Here is a 22,535-nt window from a genome sequence, read left to right as displayed (position 1 = left end):
TTTTCAGGATGTTACTACCACTACGAGCAGCTGGGCGATTAGTAAGAAGCAAACGCCTGTATTTCGCATGTGTATAGTGCCAAGAATTGGGGTGATATTATACTGAAAGCAGTATTGGACTTAACCATTAGAATTTGCCTTTTAATCATTAGCCAGAATGCATGACGAGGCAGGTGGATAAACTGTTTACTGCCAGTCATCCGTAAGACATAAATCCCTTGTCATAGGACAAAGTAGAACTCACTGATCTACAAACAGTACGGCAAGTAATTTGTAAAGATGCTCTGGTTTTTCTTCCTGTTTGACTACAGCTGCTGAAAGTCTTCTCGGAAAGAGGGTAATATTTCATCAGCTGAGCAGCAGGAATTGGCAATTTTATTAGAAGTGAAGTTTACCTTCTTTCATTGTGACCTATGCCCCATATACAGTTTGGAAAACAAAAGAAAAATTCAGCTACTGGCATACGTCTGTCTTTGCTGAAGCTTCTAACAGTCTTTAACAGCTTTATCTTCGCTGGCTTCATTCTTTAAAATGCAAATTGGAAACTAGGGGGGGACATCCTTAACTGATGATACTCTGCTAACCACCCCTGGATTATTATAATATACAAAGGAACGTGTGCCTGTAAGCTCCTGAGGCGGCGGAGAGCGAGGTGGGGTATTTGCTGTCACTTGTGAGAATTTTTTAAGTACAGATGATTAAAAAAAAAGTGAACTTCTGCGTTTTGTTCTCTATTCTTATACGTTCTAAAGCTTTTATGTTTATTCCATGAGCAGCGGAAGTAGTGAAAACCCCATTGTCTATAGATTTGTGCCCTTAGGTATCTTGCAATGGCCTGGGCTCCCCTCTAATGCCTATATGACGTAATTCCTTCCCTTGTTGCTGTCATGCAGCACCTCCAGCTCTAGGTCAGAGTTAGCCCTAGAGAGCCTTCTCCTTCCCTGCGTGCCCCCCAGCAGTGGGCTGGGGAAGATGGAGCTTCGGCTACGCCCGACTCGGAGCTGGCAGAGGCAGCATCAGGTTTCCACTTACTGGGTAGGATTTTTGCTAGGTCTCTGCGTGTGATTTTTTTTTTTCCTTAGGCAAAAATCCCACTACTTCTTATGTTGCTGGCAAAAATTACTACAACATGATGTAAATAGAGTTGGCTTATTTACAGTTTCGCTATGTACTTCATTTTCTGTATTTTCTGATACAACATAAATGGAAATGGGCGTCTTAAAAATTACATCGTAAACTGCTGTGATATATCATGTTGTAAACCACCCATAAGAAGGAAGATGCTCCTTTGCTTTTCTGACTATTGAGACTAGTGTTTGAAGAATTGTCTGTTTTGTTTTACACTAGGTACTGTTAAACTCTTTATATGTAAATATATATTAAAAAAAGATATCCATCCAATATATATAGGCATATTCCTCCATTACTTTAATCTTCAGTAATTCTTCAGATCAAATGTGCAAATGAGCAATTTCCGTGTAAACTCTATGACGTATTCAGATCTCATTCAGAGGACAGCACTGCGTTGTCTCTCTCATGTAAGGTGAATGTTTGATGAGGTTCTATTGGCAAATTTTTGCCAATAGAATAATAAATTTAGGTAAAGCTCGATGTAACCTCAATTGCTGATACCAGCTGATCAGCTCCACCATGCTGCTAGTAATTGCCAAACCTATTCATCCAAGGTATTATGAATACTTTTTTTTTCAGCATATGTTTACAATCCTCAAGGAATTAACTTCAATTCCAAGGAATTACAATCCTCACTAAGTTTGCAGCTATTTTCTGTTATTCTGTGTGATTGCCTACTGGCACTACCATTTCTTGTGACTCAGAACAGTGGCATTAATATTAACTTAATTGTAAATGTCACATATTAACTGTCTCACTGATAATGAATATTGCTTTCCTTTTTGAAATGCAAATAGTCTTTAGAAAGGAAGATGTTCTGTGGGGATCTCGGCAGGGAGGTGCTGGTGAGCTCAAGCAGGAGAATGCCAACTTCCTAACATTTCAGAACTCGCAAAAACAGAGTGGGGGAGATGGAAAACCTGAAGTGTGGAGCATAAGGGCAACCTTACCCGACAGCAATAAACATCACTCGGAGGTCTTAGCACCATTTTCAAAAATCCATTTGGGATGGTTGCCTTACTTCTCTTGTGCTCGTGTCCTTTAGTGGTGGCTTTTTAACTTGCAGCGCTGCCAATGAGAGATGGTTCTTTCCAACCTGACAAAATGCAACAGTGAAAAACACAACCCAAACAGCGGATCCAGCCACGTTCCGAGTGATAACGTTGCGCGTGGTCCAAACCAGAACAAGCGCACAGCACGGTGCTGTGCTCTTGGTACAGCAGAAGAACTTACGCACGCAGAGTGGGAGTAGAGGACAGCACGTGCAAAGTCTGAGCATAAATTAGCTGCCGTTGAAATGTGCTGCTGGCGTGCTTGGGGCTAGTATGGGTTATTTCTTGCTAGTTATTTCTTGCTAGCCAGCCTGAAGCAATTGGTGTGGGCAGAAGTGTATCCCTGAGCCGCTCGATAGCGTTGGCCTGGTGTAGAGAAGGGTGTCCTCCGCTGGGCTGGGGGACCTGCTCCCCTGGGCTGTTCGGAGCACCGGGCCACTCTGCATTTACACCCTTGCGGAGGCCTGGTGAAGGCAGCAGCAAAGCTTGGAAGAGGACAGTAGGCTTCGCTCGATGGCGCTGGGGAAAACATTACGGGTTTGGTCTGCGGATGCAAAATCAGTTTCATGTTCTACCTCTGCGAGAGCGCGGGCTGCGTGCCCGCTTTCGGAATTAATCCTGGAGCTGGCTCCCTAGCGGTAGCTTACATAGGTTGTCTCCTCTGAATGAAAATGTTTGGAGTCATCTAATAATTTAAAATGAGGAGGAAAAGTTAACCCCTCAATAATTAAGGAAGGTGGGGGAAGTGGCTAACTTAATACGGAGGGATTAGGAATATGACAAATAGCTGGTGAATTTGCTCAAGGAATCTGGTGTAGAAGCATTTGCAAAAAAGCAGGAGGAGAAAGCAAAGAAGGTTGTATGTGGGATAATGATACTCTCTCCTTTTTTACAAACTTCCTTTGAAAAGGGCAGTTTGTAAATTCTTGACGCAGACCTTTGGGATGGTTCTCCTTGGCATCAGCAGCTGTAACAGAAATACAAGTGCTACACTATAACCTATTGGCAGGAAGGTGACTCCAAAGGCAGTTTCTTAAAGAATTGTCATACTGATGTAGGAAAAGAAACGTAAGAGCTATAGTAGTAGTTAAGCAGATTTCCAAATCAGTTGTTTCTATCATGAAACTTGAAGTATTTTATGTTTTGCTAAAAGTAGCAGTGCTTAAGAGTCTGACAAATGGGGGTGTGTGTCTGGTTTTTGGGGTTTGGTTTTTTTCCACCTTCTGCTTCTGGCTTGCTTAGGAGGTAAGTTTTATACACTTGTTCTGCAAGTTTGTCAGTAGTGAATGCCAGCAGCTGGATAGAGAAAAGGGAGGCCTTTTAGGGATAAGCTACGTTCATGCTGTAACAGGCATCAAACAATTTAAGTGGGGACATAACTGAACTTCTTACACACCAGAGACAATCAAATATGAGGAACACATTCATAAGAAACTGGGATTTATAACTTCTTTTGTTCCTAGAACCACTCACTAATTGTTATTTGGCATGTGTGTGTTTGCCTTTTTTCTTTTTTTCTTTTTTTTTTTTTTTTTTTTAGCAAGTATGTGCGTTCCACTGTGACTCTTTTCAGACTTTGCGGACAATGCCGCTATCTTTCTGCTTTGTTCTGTTGTGTCTTGGTATTTTTGTGGATCCAATCTAAAAATCTCAAGGATAATAATAAGCAGAACTTCAGCATAGACTGTATATATTCCTTCCATATGTGGAAAATGCGTGGGTTCAGTCAACTCAGTAGCAATCCTGAAGAATTCTGTGGGATGTTCATTGTTCTGAGGGCTCCTTATTTGCTAGAGAGCATGTAAAACATCTTCGCTCTGCATAAATAAGTCATTCCATTATATTGCCATTAAAATGAATTCCATCATTTAAAATACCCAATTGTGCGGTTTTCTCTGGAGATTTTCTGTTTTCACTAATGAATTTTGTTGTTTTAAATTGCAATTTCTATTTCAGAAATTTTCTGTAACAATAACCGCTTTTATATCTGTATTGAATATGAAAGTTATAAAGATAAAGCTGTTATCCTTTTAGAAGGTAAAGAAAATCAACTTCTAATCTTTTGAGAGGCACTCTGCAAATTAAGCAATCTGTAGATGAATCACCGTTTACGGAGGTACTTTAAGACATTGTTAATTCCATGTTGATTTATGTAATTTTCCTATGCAAGCGAGAAACTATAGGGGAGTGGAATTCCTAAGTCACGTTATGGAAGTAAACATGACGTGAATTCTGGCAAATTAGCACAGCGCTTACGTCTCTGAAAAGTTTCGCTATGACATTACTTGGCATCTACTCTGGACTCAAGAGAGATAAAATGTCTAGAAAGAAGAGAAGTTTATCAAACCGTTTCTAAGGGCACTTCAAGAGAAAGCCTTATCAATGTCTTGCCGATGCCACCCTTTCGATAATATTGCTCTAAGCTGGGAGAAGTCATTGTGCCTCATTTCTTGTATGCACGTATATATATGTATACGTGCGTATATTTATCCTAGTGGAATTTAAGTTATGTTGAGATTCACAAATGCAAGTATTGTGAAGTGGAAAACAGCAGCACACAGGGAGACAAGGGTCTGTGGAATAGCTTTTTATGAAGCACCATCAATATGCTAGGACTCTTCTGCCTGGAAAGAAATGGCTCGGGGAGGCTGTGATAAAGTCAGAAGGTTACAAATGGCATGGAGAAGGTAAATATGGCGTAATTGCTCACTGTCCATTACAGCACAGAAGCAAAAGGGTATCAAATGAAACAAGGATGTTTTGGATTTAAAGCTACAAAAGGAAGTGATTTTTTCCACGCAGTGTGTAACTAAGCTGCGGAAGGCCTTGCCGCAGGACGTTGTGGATGCCGGAGGCTTCAGTCGGTTCATAGAAGGCTTGGATAAGCCTATGGAAGCGTGGCCAGTGCAGGGATGTTAAATGCAAAGACTGAATCTCCGGTTCAGGAAGTCCTGGAGAGCACTCCCTGAGAGTTCTGTGGTTGAGTGCTTTCCTGGTGCTTACAATATTCCTTAGACATCTGTTTTCAACACTGTTTGGAGGCAGGGCAAACCTTTTGATTTGACCTACTACAGCCAACTGCTACGTACTGCAGGAATTAGGCAGAGTGATTGGGGACTCTTTCCCAGACATGACGGTTAGCTTTTCTTGGTGCTGTTCCCAACAGGTAAATACTGACACAAGAACATTGTCAGATGCTCCTAAGATATTTTGGAGGCATTTCGTTAGGGTCGCACAGATTTCAAGTGAGATTTTAATTTAAGATACCATTACCGTTTCTTCATATCTCATAGTAACATTCATACTCGAAAAGTAATTTCATATAGAGAACTATGTGAAAAGAAAATTGGTTTTGATAGAAAAAGAAATGTTGCAGGGAAAATGCCTTGACATAAATAGCTGAGGAGGCAAGGCAGCGTTCTGATGGGGGAAGGGGTGGAAAATGTGGTCCTTTCCAACTGCCTCCTTTCATTGTGGGATTGGCATCGCTTAAGAAAGTAATTTTAACCTTATGGCTACTTTAATTTCCTGTTCTGTAAATTGGTAGCTGCTTAACTTCCCAGCTTAGTGAACAGTGATTTTCAGTTGTACTTTAGGCATCTTCTCAAAGACCAAAGAATTCCCAAGTAGTCTTGTGCAACTGAAAAAAAAAAAAAAAAAAAAAAAAAGAAAAAAAAGGGGTGGGGGCAGCGTTAGGTATTTAAAATTCATTTAATATCGAATGCTTTCAGAACACAAGTATTGTGTACTTCCTTTTTATACCTTTGGGGAAATTCCTCCAAGTGTGATCACCTAGTCTGCTCCGCTAGATTCTGCTGTTACTGTTGGACATGAAAGGCACACCACTCTGAGAAAAATGCAAATGGAAACAGTCAGAAAACCAGAAAATAACAAATGTTCCACTAACAGTGCTTATGAATCATTTCTGAAGTGGGTCACGTTCTTCCATTAACAGGCAAGATTTGCCTGTATTCCAATTTAAATGCTTGGTGGGTAAGAATGTGTTGACCAAAGTCTTCTGAAGATAAATTTGTTCAGTAAAACAAATGAAAAAAGATTATTATGGCCTTGAGTAAAACAAAAAATACTTACGACACGCATGCCTTCTGGACACGTGCAAATAACAAATCTAAAAAGAGAATAAACTGTTAGATACGTATTTTTCTCACCTCATTTCATTTTCTGAAACCTTTTACTATAAAGTCAAAGTTTGCTTGCCAGATATATTTAAAGATCATTTAGTCGGTGAAACTTACGGGCTGAAATCATTGTGAAGTTTCCCAAAAAATAGTAGCATAACGTGGAAATACTGGACAGACGCATGACAAGTTATGTAGTAGCTATGTAAAGATACATGTAAGTGCAGAGTGGAGTACTGTTAAGGGTGGCAACAACACATGCAAGTTTGAGATCTTTAGCTGCGCAATCAGATGCGTTGGTATAGGTGCTAGCATCCTGAGGATAGAGACAATCCTTTTCCAGTAATTAGGAACTTGGCAACTTCAATATAAATAAAAACTAATACATCAAAGTCACTACCGAGTGCCTCAGTCTGCTACTAAATTAATTTGCATTTAATTTGTGAAGGTATGGTTCTTTGTAAAACTGTTAGTCATTCAGACTTGAACTCTGAGTGATGATATTTCATGTGTCCCTTATTTAGACTTTTGTTTCATGACCAACTATTGTTTGCTATTAGTTTCTGATAAGCAATAACAACTTTGACAGGGACAACAGTAATGAAGTTCTTAAACTTTAGGCCAAGTAGCTTCTTTTTTAGTGAAGCAGCATTCTTCCAAGTCTTCTAATGAGCCTTGATCAACATTACGTCAGCTTAAAGTATTGTTATAAGTTCATTAAAAAGTAATATTGCCTAAGCAAGAATTACATCACTGACTGTTCAAACTTTCTCTATTTCTGTTGGTTCAGTCTACCTCAATATTTTCTGTGGTAACGGCTTGAAAAAATTCCTTAGACTGTTTAAAAAATAACTTTGCATTTTAAGTTGATCATGGCTTCAACCTGAAAGGCTATAGGATAGTCAGTGTATTGCTAAATGTATTTAAAATACCGATTTTGTTTCGTATTCCTTACAGGTGCATTCTGCTCCCTCTCTTGGGAATGAAGCCCCCTCAGCAGAGCCTTTTCCTGCTCGTAGATTCGGTCGACGAGGGCTGTAACGTTTCCGAGGGTGAACAGACTTCTACAAGTTTATCTGGAACAATAGCAGAGCTTTTAGCTGGCCACTTTGAGTTCTTCCCTCCCTGGCTGCTCCTCCTGTGTTCTGCCCGCAAGCAGAGTAAAGCTGTTACAAAAATGTTTACAGGTGAGTGCAGAGCATAGGAGGTGTTTGTTACCCGTGCCTGTAACTAGGATGCAGTATTTACAAGGCCCTCGGTGATGGTTGAAGGCACTGATGCATGCTTAGGTCTAAAAACTGACAATCACAAAAATCGTAATTCTAAAAAACCCACGTTCCAGTTTCCTGAGGACTACAGAAAGCTTAAATCAGCCAAGTGTTTTAGAGGTAAATTATGTCTTTGCAATACATCTGCAAAGAATATGGCTGCTTTGAGTTTTCCTCTTGCTTTGCTAGTTTCAAAAAGCTTTGAAAGTGTAGGTCATATGTAAGTACATAAGTATGTCGGCTGCATACACCCATTCCTTACAACCTCAAAAGATTTTTTTTTTTTTCATCTCCCATTAAAATCTCTCTCCTTATTTTCAGAAAGCAGGGAATAACCTTTGAAGGTGGAACTTGAGAGGGGAACAATGTAGATGTGGATTCTTGGGAGTATGCTTTTGGCAAAGGTTGCACAGTAAAAAAAATTCTTTACAGCTTCTTCATCCAGGCTTTCCTGTGTCATGAGAACATTTCTTCACTATAATGACATTGTTACTGGAAGTTCTCTGAAATTTAATAAAGGGCAATATCTAGACTGGATTCCAGGCCCATGTATAAAGCCTGTGTGTATTAAGGCAACAATTAGGACAAAAATGTGATTATAGAACATAGACCCATAGGCTTGCTCGTTTCCATAGTGGCAAAAGGTCAGCGGGATAATTGCATTTTGAAACGAAGTACTGTATTAATCGGTGGCAGACATGAACATTGGCATTTGGGAGTATGTGAGAACTAAAGGAAACTTTGGGGTAGCTGCACAGGACTCCTTTGGACGCTCATATGGGAATAGTTGTGTCAAAGCTTGGCTGAGTAGATGTGTTGTCATTGCCAAAAAAACAGACAAAACTTTCTTCAGAGCAGTTTTATTTCCTTTCCATTGAATCACATAATGTTTCAGACTAGTCCTAAAAAATTGCTGTTGTCTTCTGAGTATGTTCCCAGATGGAATTCCTGACAGGAAAAATCAGCAGAACTAATGGATATGCCTTTAAAATAAATTTAATTTAAATGAGTTAATTTCTCAGTTCCACAGAGAAGGACTCGATGAATAGCATAAAGGAAGTTGGTTTGTGATAATCCCATCTTCACTGTGGAAAAGGTACAGCAAAGAAAGAATGCATCCCAAAATAACCGGACACAAATTGAGAAGAAATTTTAAGGCCTATTTGGAGGAGTGGTGGGTTTTTCCACTATCAAAGAAAACTGTGACATCACAGCCGATGTGACTGTTGCCCGCTTAATACACTGTTGGATGATTTTCTTTTTTACAGCCAATATCCAAGTTTGTGAAAGGCATAATGAGGATGCGCGGAGCGTGGCTGAAGCGTCTGTTAACTTCAGATACATTGCAACTTTGTGTTGTAAAACTTGAGATAATGGTCATTCCTTTTGTGGTTCTAGCCTGAAAAGGGCAGACTGTCATTAGCACTTCAGCCCGGGCAAACTCTTCTCCTCCTTTGTGGTATTTGAATGTTTACTTTTAGCTGAGCCAATTTATAAAGCTATTTAATTGGTGGGCAGGCAGAATTCAAGATCAGCGATGAGTATTTTTTGCACTCATGACTGAAGAAATAAATGGCATATAATGTGCACTGCAGTCTGGGACACTATTGTACTGAATTTCTAATACTTCCAAGTTCCCAGCAAATAAACGTTTGCAACCGTAATGATAACATAATCACTGTACATTTTCATCAAATGTGTTTCTTTAATTTGGAAAGAAAAAATCAGTTTCACTGTAACTTAGTAAGATAGGTCAGAATCCTTTTAAGGTTATTCTAGGAAAATGTGTCCCATCTGTAGTTTTTTTCTGCTAATTTAGAATATGATATGAAATATATACTAACCAATATTAATTTGTTTACAATCAGTTTATATCAGTTTTCACTTAAAATTTTCATGCAGTGAAAACTTCCTTCAGAAATCTACTGAAATGAGAGCTAGACCTATTTGTCAGAAAGTGTTGTCAATGACTGGGATCAGGGTTGCTGCAGTGGCCTGGTCCTGATGATGTTCTTTTTTGGCTATCTGGTACAGATGAGAGTTCTGCAAGCATCTCCCTAGCCAAAAATAGTGATGGTGTGGAAGGAGGAGTCCAGTCTTTCTCATCCACTGTCATCTTGCTGCTGCCGGTGGTGCATACCTCATCCCTACCGCTCCAAGAATGAGGAAAGGAGGAGGGGTGTTTATTCTGGTCCTCTTTGTTCCTTCACTTTTGTCGATGACTTATTTATGAAAGTGGAATAGTTGTGCCTGCATCTCGCTGCAGCTTGTGTTCTGGGCCCTTCTGTATTCCCAGATTCTGTAGTAGCACAATGTGCTACAGATTTTTCCCCTTACTCAGATTCTCAGCTTTCATTAATTTAAAAAAAAAAAAAAAAAAAAAAGTTTTGCCTCTTGTGGCTGCAGAGACAACCTCAAAAATATGAACCAAATGTAAAATGATGCCTGCATGAGTCTGCGGTCACCCTCCACAGTGAGCAAGAGCCAGCCAATTGAGTAGAAAAGGAGGGGAGAAGATAACGTGTGTCCTCCTGCCTTCTCTTGCACGTGCGCTGTCACCAGCTGCCACATCAGGCCTGTTTCTTTTTCATAGAATCATAGAATCGTTTAGGTTGGAAAAGACCTTTAAGATCATCCAGTCCAACCATTAACCTACACTACCAAGTCCACACTAAACCAGTCAAGGGTAGACTAGACTAAACCATATCCCGAAGTGCCACATCTGCCCGTTTTTTGAACACTTCTAGGGATTTTATTACGGACCTTTTCCCGAAATTTAACAAATCTCTGTCTTGCACCCATCATTATCCACGTTATCTCCCACATCGTCATCTGATATCATTTACCTACAAGTGTGGACAGTTCAAGCAGCTACATCAAACACAGTCTTTCCAATCTTTGTATTATAATGTTAGAAAAACTTTCCTTGTATTTCTAAATAACTGAAAAAGTTCTCTAACCTGAAAGTGGCACAGAACATACAAATTTTTTTTTTCAGTCCTTCAGCAAATTAGCTAATAAAAATGCTTCTTCTAAAATGAGGCTAAGTCCTATGAAAGCATAGCAGGTGTTCTTGCAAAGCTAAATTATTTTTTTAAAGTTCCATCGTATTAGTTTAAAAACTTTAGGCATTTTAAAATCAGGCAATTTTATTTAGGTAAGTTTGAGTGAAAAGCAGATAATTTCTCATTAACAGCATAAAGGTAAGTAGACAAAAGTACATATGTACAAATGCTCTATTTATTGGTTTAAAGAGGCTTTTTTAAATAGGCATTTACTTAATTTCTTCTTTTTTGCTACACACATAAATCAAGTATCTGTGGCATCTGGCTTGATTATACCCCTTGATTAAACACGGACATTCTTCCTCCAAAGAATGCCGCCTTATGCGTGAGGCACGAGTGCACCAGTGTGGTACAACCCACGCAGATGTCACATCTCAGGGAGCCGTAGTTTCCCTAAATTTAATGTTAGATATGGGAAAGATACTGGCAACTACAATAAGAAGAATCAAAAGTGGATGTGAAAGGGTTCAGTTTAGCCTCAGAAGCAGCTTAAGCTCCGTTCACCCACTTACCCATAGGCAAGAGCAGACAGTCTGTCATTCATTTTTCACTCTTCCTTTTATCTATCATTCAGTTCCAAACAGCCAGGTATTATTAAGAGCTGATATTTAGCCAAACTTATTCTGGATTAGAAATCTTGGGAGCATAAGTCTCTCTCCTTTTTCTGCTATTTGCTGGCTGTGGTCTGAATAGATGTGGAGGGTTGTTTTTCTTGTAGCCTTTCCTAAAATTAAAAAATAAGCAAAAAACGTGAAAACCTTAGAAAAATAGAGTAAAAATCACAACCCAGCTTCCCTGTGCCCAGAAAACTCGTACTGTTTGGTAACTGAAGCTGCTCAGGTAGTCGTATTGCTGAATGCCCAAATCAAATCAGTTGCCTGATTTGGAACTGAACTTCTTCTCATTAGCTGCCATTCCAGAACATAAATGGCATTTTCTTCAGAAGAAACTGCTTCAAAAAAGAAAATCTAAGTTGTCCTCAAATTTTTCATTGTAGGTTGGAATTTATTTGGGTAGTTTCACGTTACTTTAGAGTCTTTATGGGAGTTGGATTTTTACTATAAAAGATAATTTTTGTAAATTTTACAACTACATAAATATATTTCCATAATATTAAAGCTTTGAAAAAGTTTACATGCTATTCTGGTTTGGTTTTTAGGAAAAAAAAATTATTTAGAAGGCTTGGGAAATAAACTGGCAGCTTTTAATTACTGTTTCCTTCTCATTATCACTTTTTCTGATTACCACTTTGAAAACATGATACTAGGGAATTTAATACTTCCTAATAAAAAGTTGTGTGCAAATTTTGAATTTATTTGCCTTGTAATTAAAGAGGGAAGACTAAATTGTTTTAAATGGACTGTTACCTGTAAATCTAACTAAATAAACTCCTGTGCAATGACACGGGCCAGCGAGAGCAGCGTATGTCAGCCTCGATGTCTCTTAGCATCTGGGGTAGATGCAGTGAAATGTGTAATGCACAGTATACTGCAAATGCACTGAAAGCTGAGCGTGCTGCTTGAGTTTTCAGGTGCATTTTACTCTGCTGGATACGTTCTGCTTTTTGAGCAGGTGTGCGTAAATGGCCATAGAAATACCTAACTTAATATATGCTTATATCAACCGTGTAAATTATTCATGCCAAAACATTGCCACATTTTCAATCATTTAGATTGCTTTAAAGTTAACAATTCAGTGAAATGAAATATATTTAAATGTATTTAAAACTTTCGTAATTCACTTATATAAGTGTATTTAAAGATATGAAAGTAGAGGGATATTTGTAAGTATTTACTGGAACCTGCTAGTTAATAGCTTATTTTTTATTATTCAAGTTTGAAAAGGTTGACATACTGTAAAAGGATTTATATAGCCAAGATACTTTGTTTTTTCTTTTTTTTTTTTTTTTTTCCCCCCTTTGAATGATCCTAGATCTTGCCAAGAAATACATTTGGAGCTGATTTGTTTACAGAACTGCCAGGAATTTAATAAATCAGGAAAATCCATATTGGAGCTCCCATTGGGTTGAAAGTGATGTGTTGTACGAAAAATTTTAACAATGCAAAAAGCAGGGTCGTGGGACTGCAAGTTCTGTCTACTGCACTCCTGTTTTGCTGAGCTTAAGTAGTTCATGGGAATGCCTCTGAAACAAAATGAGCTTTCTCTTAATGTTTTGGTTCTTCTTGTCCATGAAAGTGACTTATTGTATCTGGTAGGGTTGAAAAGCAAGTTTGCAGGATCTTTGTTTGGAAATGTAAAATGACCTCATTTAGATAGATGTTTGGGCAAAAAACTGTGGCTTTGTTCTCCTCCTTCTTAGCAACAAGAATTTGAGATTAAAAAAAAATTCTATCTGTAAGGCCTTTTTGGAATTATTTGCTTATTATAGTATGGCATGGTGCAGTGGTTAAAATTAACAATCTATTTCTGTTCAAACGTCTGTTACAATGGCAATTTGTTAATCCCAGCCCTTAAAGAGCATATCATCCCTGGGACATGTGAAGATCTGTATGAGTGTAGAGTGCTTCTTGCTGTACAACCTTGTCTTCAGATATGATACATAGGATTTAACAAGGACATTAACAAGGAATATTTGGAAATATTGCAAAAGAAAAGAAACAATTTTTTATTTCCGTGAACATACAGCCAATCAAATAATTTAAATTACTGACTTCTGGAATATTCACTGCTCAGAAGCCTTCTGAAATTTATTTGCTTGGCTGAAGTGCTTAGACATTTGGTATGTCTCAGGTAAGTACAGAGTAGGGCAATATTTTTAACCCCAATATGGAACAAAGTAATGATACAGCCTCATTTGAAGAGAAAAAAATTAAAAAACCACCACAAACCCTTCCTTTTTTTACTTTTTTTGGAGGCTTTGGGGTTTTTTTTTATCACATCCAAAATGGTTTTGCTCACTTTCCCACCCATTTTGGGAAGCAGAATGAAAATTGGCATTCAAAGAACGCTGCAAGATAAGCAAGAGCCCTTTTGCTTTTGAAGCACGCATGCAGGGACTGAGACACTTCAGGAGTTATCACTCTGCAAGTTTTCATGTGAAGGCTGGGAGTCAGGGGAGGTGAAGTGTAGTCATTAGTCAGTCAACGCTGAATATGAGCTGATATCTCAGGATTGCTGTCATGTGAGTCAGGGCTTTTCTCATTGGGGAAATGAAATCAGCTGCTGTAAAAACTGAAAAAAACACTCGAGTGATTTGAAGATAAAAGTAACTTCTATATGCAGATATATATATTGGAAGGAAGGATGCGGGCATGGGATTAATGTGAGGGATTGGGGATGTTGTGAGCAGAGTCGCTCAGGACTACCCACGTTGAGAAGGAGTTTGCAGAGCTCCGCGCCTGTCCTCATTCAGCCAAGGGACGGGTGCGAATCTGTACTAGGAGGAGCAGAGAGGTTCAAAGAGCTGGAAGGAGGGTGAATGGTGGTTGCATTTGCTCTGAACGGAGCAAAACAGAGCTGTTCCCTGCACGCACGAGACAACCAAAGGGACCCTTGTGTCTAATTACAGCTCCGTGTGTGCATATGACTGCGAAGGCGTGCACCAAGCCGTGCCCTGTTCTTAATGCCTCTGTTTTCCCTTCTGTATCTTCTGAAGGTTCGTAACCTAGAAACAGCCTTTCACGTGAAGTGGAAGCTTGGGATCTGCAGAATTGCAGGGCACTGTCTCTTCCTACTCAGCAAAGTTTCTTCTTTGGCTTATGTGCGGGAATTAAGGGCTTTACAAAGTTACATATAGAATATTTTAATCAAATGCATAGTAAATCGATGAATTATGTCATTCTGCAGGTCAGGTTAGGACATTACTTGAAGTTTTGACAAATTATGGTGGATAAAGATGGCTCTGTGTTTCTTCTGAGAGAAAAAAAAAAAAGGCCTCTGTGGAATGGAGCAAGATCCCCCCCCAAAATAATTATTTTCTGCCTCCTGGCCTTCTCATTCAAAAATCTTCAAGTAGACAATCTTATTAGTGTAGTCTTAGCCTGAGAAGTGACTGTGCAAAAGTGTCCTATCCAGTGATTTTATTTTGGGGAGAAATATGATTTTGTTTTGGGTATTCTATTGATTTAGTCCTGTTAGCTCTGTAATGCTACATTAATTAATGAGGGAAGCAGAAATGTCTTAGTAACACCACCATAGTCTGCCTCTCAGTTCTCATCTATTGTGTTTGTACAATGCTCGTGTAGACTAAACAATTAATAGTGAGCTTAACGTGAAATCCAAAACCTCTGCTGAAGATACTCGGGAACAAAAACCACAGCTCTCTTATCAGGTTGAATTTTCAGTCAGAACAACCTCACAGACTAAGCAGTTTGATCCACAGAATGTTTTCATGTAATAAAAACATAGATGTGAAAATAACATTCTTCAGAGTCTCACTTAAAATTATTTGCTGCGTGGAGATGGGGCCAAAATTGCATTGAATGCGTTGCTCTGTGGTTGCTTTTCCGTCGGTATAATTTGGAAGTTAGTAACTGCTTTGGTTTGAAAAGCAAAGTTGAGGGGGGTTTTATGACAAGCTGAGCTGACTGTGAGGAAATGCGTGCAATCTGCTTCACTGGAGGGAGAGGCTACAGCCTGGCCCTGGAGAAGTGGGGTACAGTTCTGTTAATTAACACAGTAGGTTAATTTAGGCTGCTGTGTCTGTGACCTCTGCGGTTTTCCCATAGCTTCCGGAAAAGTAGTGTTCAAACAATGTAGTGTGTCATTAACCAAAGAGGGTAGGGCTTCATCAAATGCTTAACTTGGCACTACCAAAGCAAATGTTCTAAATGGCGGAGATAGCTGTGTAGTCCATACAACTGTATCTTGTAATTCTACCTCATTCTTGAGAGCTTTTTGGCTGCTGAGGTTGCTCTGGAGATGACTTCTCAGCCCTCTTTGCTTTGGGCGGGGGGATGTCTGTGTACATGTGTAGGGAGGAGATGTACACAGTATGCATGCATGAAATAATTTCCCCTTTTCCTCTAAATAGTAAACAGGTTGGAAAAACAATGAGATCATATGGCTATGAGAAAACCTGTTTCCTTATATAGTGAGTCATCTACCAAAGAACCTAGGTCTTTATCTAAAACTCAGTCCTTACTTGAAAAAAAAATAGGTAATTTTCAGTGCACAGAGGTGTAAAGATATTTAAAACTGCTTTTGAGTGTCTCTCTCTCCTATACCATAAAAGCTTTTGAAAGAAATTAAGGTGCTCAGGTTAAAGTGAGTTATGTACATTTGATCATGCATATGCACCAGGTGTGAGTAACCTTTTCTATAATTATATTAATATAATGGCTGTGTTAATCTAAATAGATGAAAATTATTTGGAATTCCATTGTTAACCACATTGGAGAAGGGATTATTCCTATAATAATACTTAATAATCTTATTTTGGTTGCAGTTCTGGTGGTTTTGCTTAGGTGTTTAGTATTGCCCAAGGTAGCCACACATGCCTGATTCAAAGTGATTTTTAAAATTTTCTTCGTTAGTAGCGTGTATTTCTTCTTACAGTAGGTGATGATAAAAATGTGTCTATTATCCAAGTTCTCTGCTGTTGTTATTAATTTACATTCACTATGTGTACACATGAAATATATTATTGTGGGTGTTCCCTACGCAGAAATGTCTTTTATTTATTTTTTTTAACATTGAGTTAAGCGAAACTAGATCAGAAATAATAATAACTTTCTTCCCTTTTAATAGGTTTTCGAAAAATAAGCCTGGATGATCTACGAAAGGCTTATATTGTGAAAGATGTGCAACAATATATTCTGCATCGTTTAGATCAGGAAGAAGCACTGAGACAACATCTCACAAAGGAGACTGCAGAAATGCTGAATCAGCTTCACATCAAAAGCAGCGGTTGCTTTTTGTATCTGGAACGTGTCCTAGATGGAGTTGTGGAGAATTTTATTATGTTACGAGAGATCCGTGATATTCCAGGAACGTTAAATGGCCTATACCTTTGGCTCTGTCAGAGACTTTTTGTGAGAAAACAATTTGCAAAGGTCCAGCCTATTCTTAACGTAATTCTTGCAGCCTGTAGGCCATTAACCACAACAGAATTGTATCATGCGGTGTGGACCAAAAATATGACGTTGACGATGGAAGACTTTCAACGCAAATTGGATGTCCTGTCAAAAGTCCTTATTGATGGACTTGGAAATACAAAAATCTTGTTTCATTACAGTTTTGCGGAATGGTTGCTAGATGTAAAGCACTGTACGCAGAAATACTTGTGTAATGCAGCAGAAGGACACAGAATGCTGGCAATGAGTTACACTTGCCGAGCAAAGGATTTAACCCCATTAGAAGCTCAAGAGTTTGCATTGCATCTAATTAATTCAAATTTACAGCTAGAGACGTCAGAGCTGGCTTTATGGATGATATGGAATGGCACACCTGTCAAAGACTCCCTGTCGACCTTAATTCCTAAAGAACAAGAAGTATTACAGCTACTGGTAAAAGCCGGTGCTCACGTCAACAGTGAAGATGACCGCACGTCTTGCATTGTTCGGCAGGCTCTGGAGAGAGAAGATTCCATTCGCACCTTGTTAGACAACGGAGCATCGGTAAACCAGTGCGATTCCAATGGGAGAACGCTCCTGGCCAATGCTGCGTACAGCGGCAATCTCGATGTCGTTAACTTACTGGTTTCCAGGGGAGCAGATTTAGAGATAGAAGACACTCATGGGCAAACAGCACTTACCTTAGCTGCTCGACAGGGACACACCAAGGTTGTCAATTGCTTGATCGGCTGCGGGGCTAACGTTAATCACACTGATCATGATGGCTGGACGGCGTTGCGATCTGCGGCATGGGGTGGGCACACAGAGGTGGTTTCTGCGCTCCTTTACGCTGGGGTCAAAGTGGACTGTGCAGATGCCGACAGTCGAACGGCACTGAGAGCAGCAGCTTGGGGAGGCCATGAAGATATTGTGCTGAATCTGCTTCAACACGGTGCTGAAGTTAATAAAGCTGATAATGAGGGCAGAACAGCTTTGATTGCAGCCGCATACATGGGGCATAAGGAGATCGTGGAGCACCTGCTGGATCATGGTGCGGAGGTAAACCACGAGGATGTGGATGGAAGGACTGCGCTGTCTGTCGCTGCGCTTTGTGTACCAGCCAGTAAGGGACATGCCTCAGTGGTTAGTCTTCTAATTGACCGTGGTGCTGAAGTTGACCATTGCGATAAAGACGGCATGACTCCACTGCTGGTAGCTGCTTATGAAGGACACGTAGATGTTGTCGATCTACTTCTAGAAGGAGGAGCTGACGTTGATCACACAGACAACAATGGTCGTACACCGCTTCTGGCAGCAGCCTCCATGGGCCACGCTTCAGTTGTAAATACTCTCTTATTTTGGGGTGCAGCTGTTGATAGCATTGATAGTGAAGGGAGAACAGTTCTGAGCATAGCCTCTGCACAAGGCAATGTTGAAGTAGTACGGACTCTGCTGGACAGGGGGCTAGATGAAAATCATAGAGATGATGCAGGCTGGACACCTTTGCATATGGCAGCTTTTGAAGGTCACAGGTTGATATGTGAAGCTCTTATAGAACAAGGTGCTAGAACAAATGAAATTGATAACGATGGACGTATACCTTTCATATTAGCTGCACAAGAAGGTCACTATGATTGTGTGCAGATATTACTGGAAAATAAATCCAACATTGATCAGAGAGGCTATGATGGGAGAAATGCTCTCCGGGTTGCTGCTTTAGAAGGTCACAGAGATATAGTTGAACTACTGCTCAGCCATGGAGCAGATGTAAACTACAAAGATGCTGACGGCCGGCCAACACTTTATATCTTAGCATTAGAAAACCAGCTTACAATGGCTGAGTATTTTTTAGAAAATGGTGCAAACGTAGAAGCGAGTGATGCTGAAGGAAGAACAGCACTCCATGTTTCCTGCTGGCAGGGCCATTTGGAGATGGTACAGGTGCTGATAACATACCATGCTGATGTAAACGCTGCAGATAACGAGAAGAGATCTGCTTTGCAGTCTGCTGCATGGCAAGGTCATGTGAAGGTAGTGCAGCTTCTCATTGAGCATGGGGCTCTGGTTGACCATACATGTAATCAAGGTGCTACTGGACTCTGCATTGCAGCCCAAGAAGGGCACATTGACGTTGTCCAAATATTACTGGAGCATGGTGCTGATCCAAATCATGCCGACCAGTTTGGGCGCACTGCTATGCGTGTTGCAGCTAAAAATGGACACTCTCAGATTATTAAATTACTGGAAAAATATGGGGCATCTACTCTCAATGGTTGCACTCCGTCTCCAGTGCACACAATGGAGCAAAAACCCTTACAGTCAGTCTCCTCTAAAATGCAGTCATTAACAATGAAGTCAAATAGTTCAGGGAGTACTGGTGGAGATATGCAGCCTAGTATGCGTGGCTTATCTAATGGGCCTGCTCATGCCTTCAGTTCTCCTTCGGAGTCGCCTGATTCTACGGTTGACCGTCAGAAGTCATCTTTATCGAATAATTCCCTGAAAAGTTCCAAAAATTCTTCTCTCCGCACCACATCGTCGACTGCGACTGCTCAGACAGTGCCCATTGATAGTTTCCACAGCCTGTCATTCACAGAGCAAATACAGCAGCATTCCCTGCCACGCAGCAGAAGTAGGCAGTCTATTGTTTCTCCTTCTTCCACAACTCATTCCCTAAGTCAAAATCATAATTCACCAAGTAGTGAATTTGAATGGAGCCAAGTAAAACCTAGTTTGAAATCAACTAAAGCTAACAAAGGGGGGAAAACGGACAACTCCAGCAAATCTGGGTCAGCTGGAAAAAAAATAAAACAAAGTGGTTCCTCCCAACTAAAAGTGCTAGAGTATGAAATGACTCAGTTTGATAAACGAGTACCTATTGCCAAATCTGGGACAAGCGTGCCACTGAAATCAATGCCGGCAGAGCCACAGTGCAAAATTTTGGTCCCACCAGCTCAGCAAGAAGTTGGTCGATCTCAGCAACAGTTCCTAATTCACCAACAGAGCGGAGAGCAGAAGAAGAGAAATGGAATTATGACGAATCCAAATTACCATCTTCAGAGCAATCAGGTTTTTCTCGGTAGGGTTTCTGTCCCGCGAACAGTGCAGGATAGAGGCCATCAAGAAGTGCTGGAAGGCTATCCCCCCGCAGAGACAGAACTCAGCCTTAAGCAAGCCTTAAAACTTCAGATTGAAGGTAGCGACCCAAGTTTCAGCTACAAGAAGGAAACACCATTATAAAAGGTAACCTATCAAGTCACAAAGGAAGCAAATGCTTGTATTTTATCGTGTGCGTTTTAAATATGCTAAGCTTACGTTTCATTGTCGTTTATCGTCATAATTGCTTTCTTAGTGAAAACCGTGAGTATTAAAATCTTAACCTGGCAAGTATTTGTTTTGCTGTCGTTTAAAAGCATCAGCCATAGAGGAATTGGATCGCCGTCACATTTTCTGTTGAATTCTGATTGCGCAAATCATACCCCACTGTCTTTGATGTGTGACTGAATAATACAGCAAGTTTCATGCAGAACTGATTTGGAATTTTCAAACATAAGGACAGCTGGGAATTTTAATAGGTGATATTTTCAGATACAGTAATTATTTCATCATTTACAAAAATGCTTTTCAGGAAGCTTCTGAAGATTCTTGTAAGCTACAGGCAACCACTTCCAATGTGAAATCTCAGTAGCATAATTATCTACAAATTAAGAAGTTAAAATACTACACTGAGGCTTTGATTTCATATTTCTGTTACTGTGAAGGTAACCCTCCTATAAAAGAGATGGCATTCCTCAGAGCAAGATTGGAATCTATGTTATGGTACCAGTTTTCTGACTATTCTGTAGTTCTTAATCAGTGGAGTTCATTTAGACTTCTCACTTTCTCTCCCATACTGAATGTTAAGCTGAAAAGGAATTTTATGTAGCTTTTTCCGACCTGAATTGTCAGTGAGTCAGCTAAAAGCGAACTTTTTTTATTCCTCTTCCTGATGAAGTTTATCTTTTTCAGGGTATGGGGGATGCATTAATAATTAATACATTTTCTATTTGAATCTCAAAGCAGCGGCATCTTTCTGAAATGTATGCACATCTCTTATTGCTTATTTGCTTATTTTTGAAAACATATTTTTCGTTTGTGTAAATGCTGCATTTTTGACCGATCAGACTGCTGCTCCTTAGAACAAGGATGTTCTTGCTAGCTGACTCGGTTCTGCTGCAACTCATCAAAGACCGCAGGTTTCTGGGACAATTGCAGGTGGTGCAGAATCCACAAATGGGAGGTTTTCAGCTGTCAAAAACATGTAGACAGGGTTTTTCCCAAAATGTCCTGGAAATAGATTTCACTTTAATGGAATGCATCTCTCCAGATGTAGCTGAGGTCCCTTGTGAACTGCAGAGCATTGGAATATTGTGCAGGACTCCAAGATGTTTCCTTGGGCTTGGCACTTTGGTTAAATTAAAATATTTGAAACAATACAGTGTTTCAAAAAGTGACATACTAGAGCCTACACATTTGTAAAATCCAAATGTTAGCACAGGCTCAGATGAGCTGTGGGGCAGGCAAAAGTGAAGAGGCAGGACGACAGGAGCAGGCGTAGAGAGGAGTAAGCAGGTGAGAGAGAATGGGCCCTAAATCGTCCTAAAAGTCAAAAGGACTTTAGATTCCCACAGTTCTACATCATGTCCAAACAGGATTTAAATTTGATTGTAATTTTTTTTCCTGCCTCCATAAAACATGTTAAAATGTATAATTAAGAATTGTATTTCCTAACTCTACTGTAGCTGTGCCTGATATTCAGTGCTTGCTTTCCTGTTACACTTCATTGTAAATAAATTGTATGGTTCTGACGAAGAATGTATTGATTTGACGTGGCCTGTCATCAAAAGACGAGCTTTGATGAATTTTCCATCTTTGTTGATTTTAAAATATAAACAGAGCATGTAAAAAAAAAAAAAAATTGGAACATTCCACGTGTAATTTTGAAACTCGAATTGGGCTTTGCTTTGTCTGGAAGAAATAGTGCTTTAGTGAAAATTCAGGGGTTTTCTTTGTGAAGTACTTGTTTATGCAAGTAGCTAAGCATATGAGGTGATGGGTAAATACGTGCTTCCTTTTGCTTTTTCTCTAACGGTTTTTCATAGCTTCATTTTAAATATGGCAGTTTAAAACAATTTTGTGTGGATTATGAATTGCTTGGCACAGGCTATAATTTACCTCCTCTTTTGCCAAGTCTCAAGCACAAAACCAGTAATTTCCCTGACCAGTGAATAAAGTAGCCACCTGTGGAGAATCACATCAGAAATACTCTACCGGAGCACCTGAGGAACGGCTTTCCTTCCCCGGCTGCCGCTTCCGAGCTCTATTTGGGAAGCTCTCCTGCTGTGGGGACCTTGTAGCTGCTTTGGATGGTAGAGAGCACGGGGACTCAATCATGGGATTTGAGTTAGGCAGGAAATACTTTTCATCATTGGTATGTTGTTGTGAATTATTTCTAATTCTGTGTCATTAGATATAGAATATATCAGAATCCAATCATAATTAGAAATGATATAGCTCTCTTTCTGACAGCGCTGTTTGTATTACGGAGGATTTCAAAACTTAACATTTCTGTTTTGTACTTTTAGGCCAATTCCATGATGCTGTTGAACAGAAGCGCTTCTGCTCCGAATGATTTATCGGCTGGCTGGGATGAAAGCGTACAATGCTTGTTCGTCCACCTAGAAATTCAAGAATGTGATTTACTACAGTACAGTTACCTTAATTACTGTAACGTGCCTACATTTTCAGGCTGCCTTCTCAGTATAACCCTCTGTGCTTCAAAAATTTATTTTGTGTACTTTGTATTTAATACACAGAATGAGCACTT

At 39.7% G+C, this 22,535-nt stretch overlaps 1 protein-coding gene across 1 annotated transcript; it reads left to right on the top strand.

Annotated features, from left to right (window-relative positions):
- Positions 1 to 7,289: 7,289 nt before the first annotated feature.
- ANKRD50 (ankyrin repeat domain containing 50) lies at positions 7,290 to 22,322 on the top strand. The gene is made up of 3 exons (XM_009486008.2): positions 7,290 to 7,509; positions 16,365 to 19,912; positions 22,294 to 22,322. The coding sequence occupies exons 1-2, from the start codon at positions 7,305 to 7,307 to the stop codon at positions 19,907 to 19,909; spliced, it is 3,750 nt and encodes a 1,249-aa protein (XP_009484283.1). The 5' UTR covers positions 7,290 to 7,304; the 3' UTR covers positions 19,910 to 19,912; positions 22,294 to 22,322.
- Positions 22,323 to 22,535: the final 213 nt, after the last annotated feature.

This window comes from Pelecanus crispus, chromosome 4, assembly GCF_030463565.1.
Source record: "Pelecanus crispus isolate bPelCri1 chromosome 4, bPelCri1.pri, whole genome shotgun sequence".
Taxonomy (NCBI): domain Eukaryota; kingdom Metazoa; phylum Chordata; class Aves; order Pelecaniformes; family Pelecanidae; genus Pelecanus; species Pelecanus crispus.
Note: the sequence above shows the minus strand (reverse complement) of the source record. Positions and strands in the feature narration are given on the sequence as shown.

Bases quoted from the DNA above. Each gene is read 5' to 3' on its own strand.
- ANKRD50 (XM_009486008.2), top strand. From the start codon at position 7,305: ATGAAGCCCCCTCAGCAGAGCCTTTTCCTGCTCGTAGATTCGGTCGAC. The intron at 7,510-16,364 runs GTGAGTGCAGAG...CCCTTTTAATAG, and splicing joins TGTTACAAAAATGTTTACAG to GTTTTCGAAAAATAAGCCTG.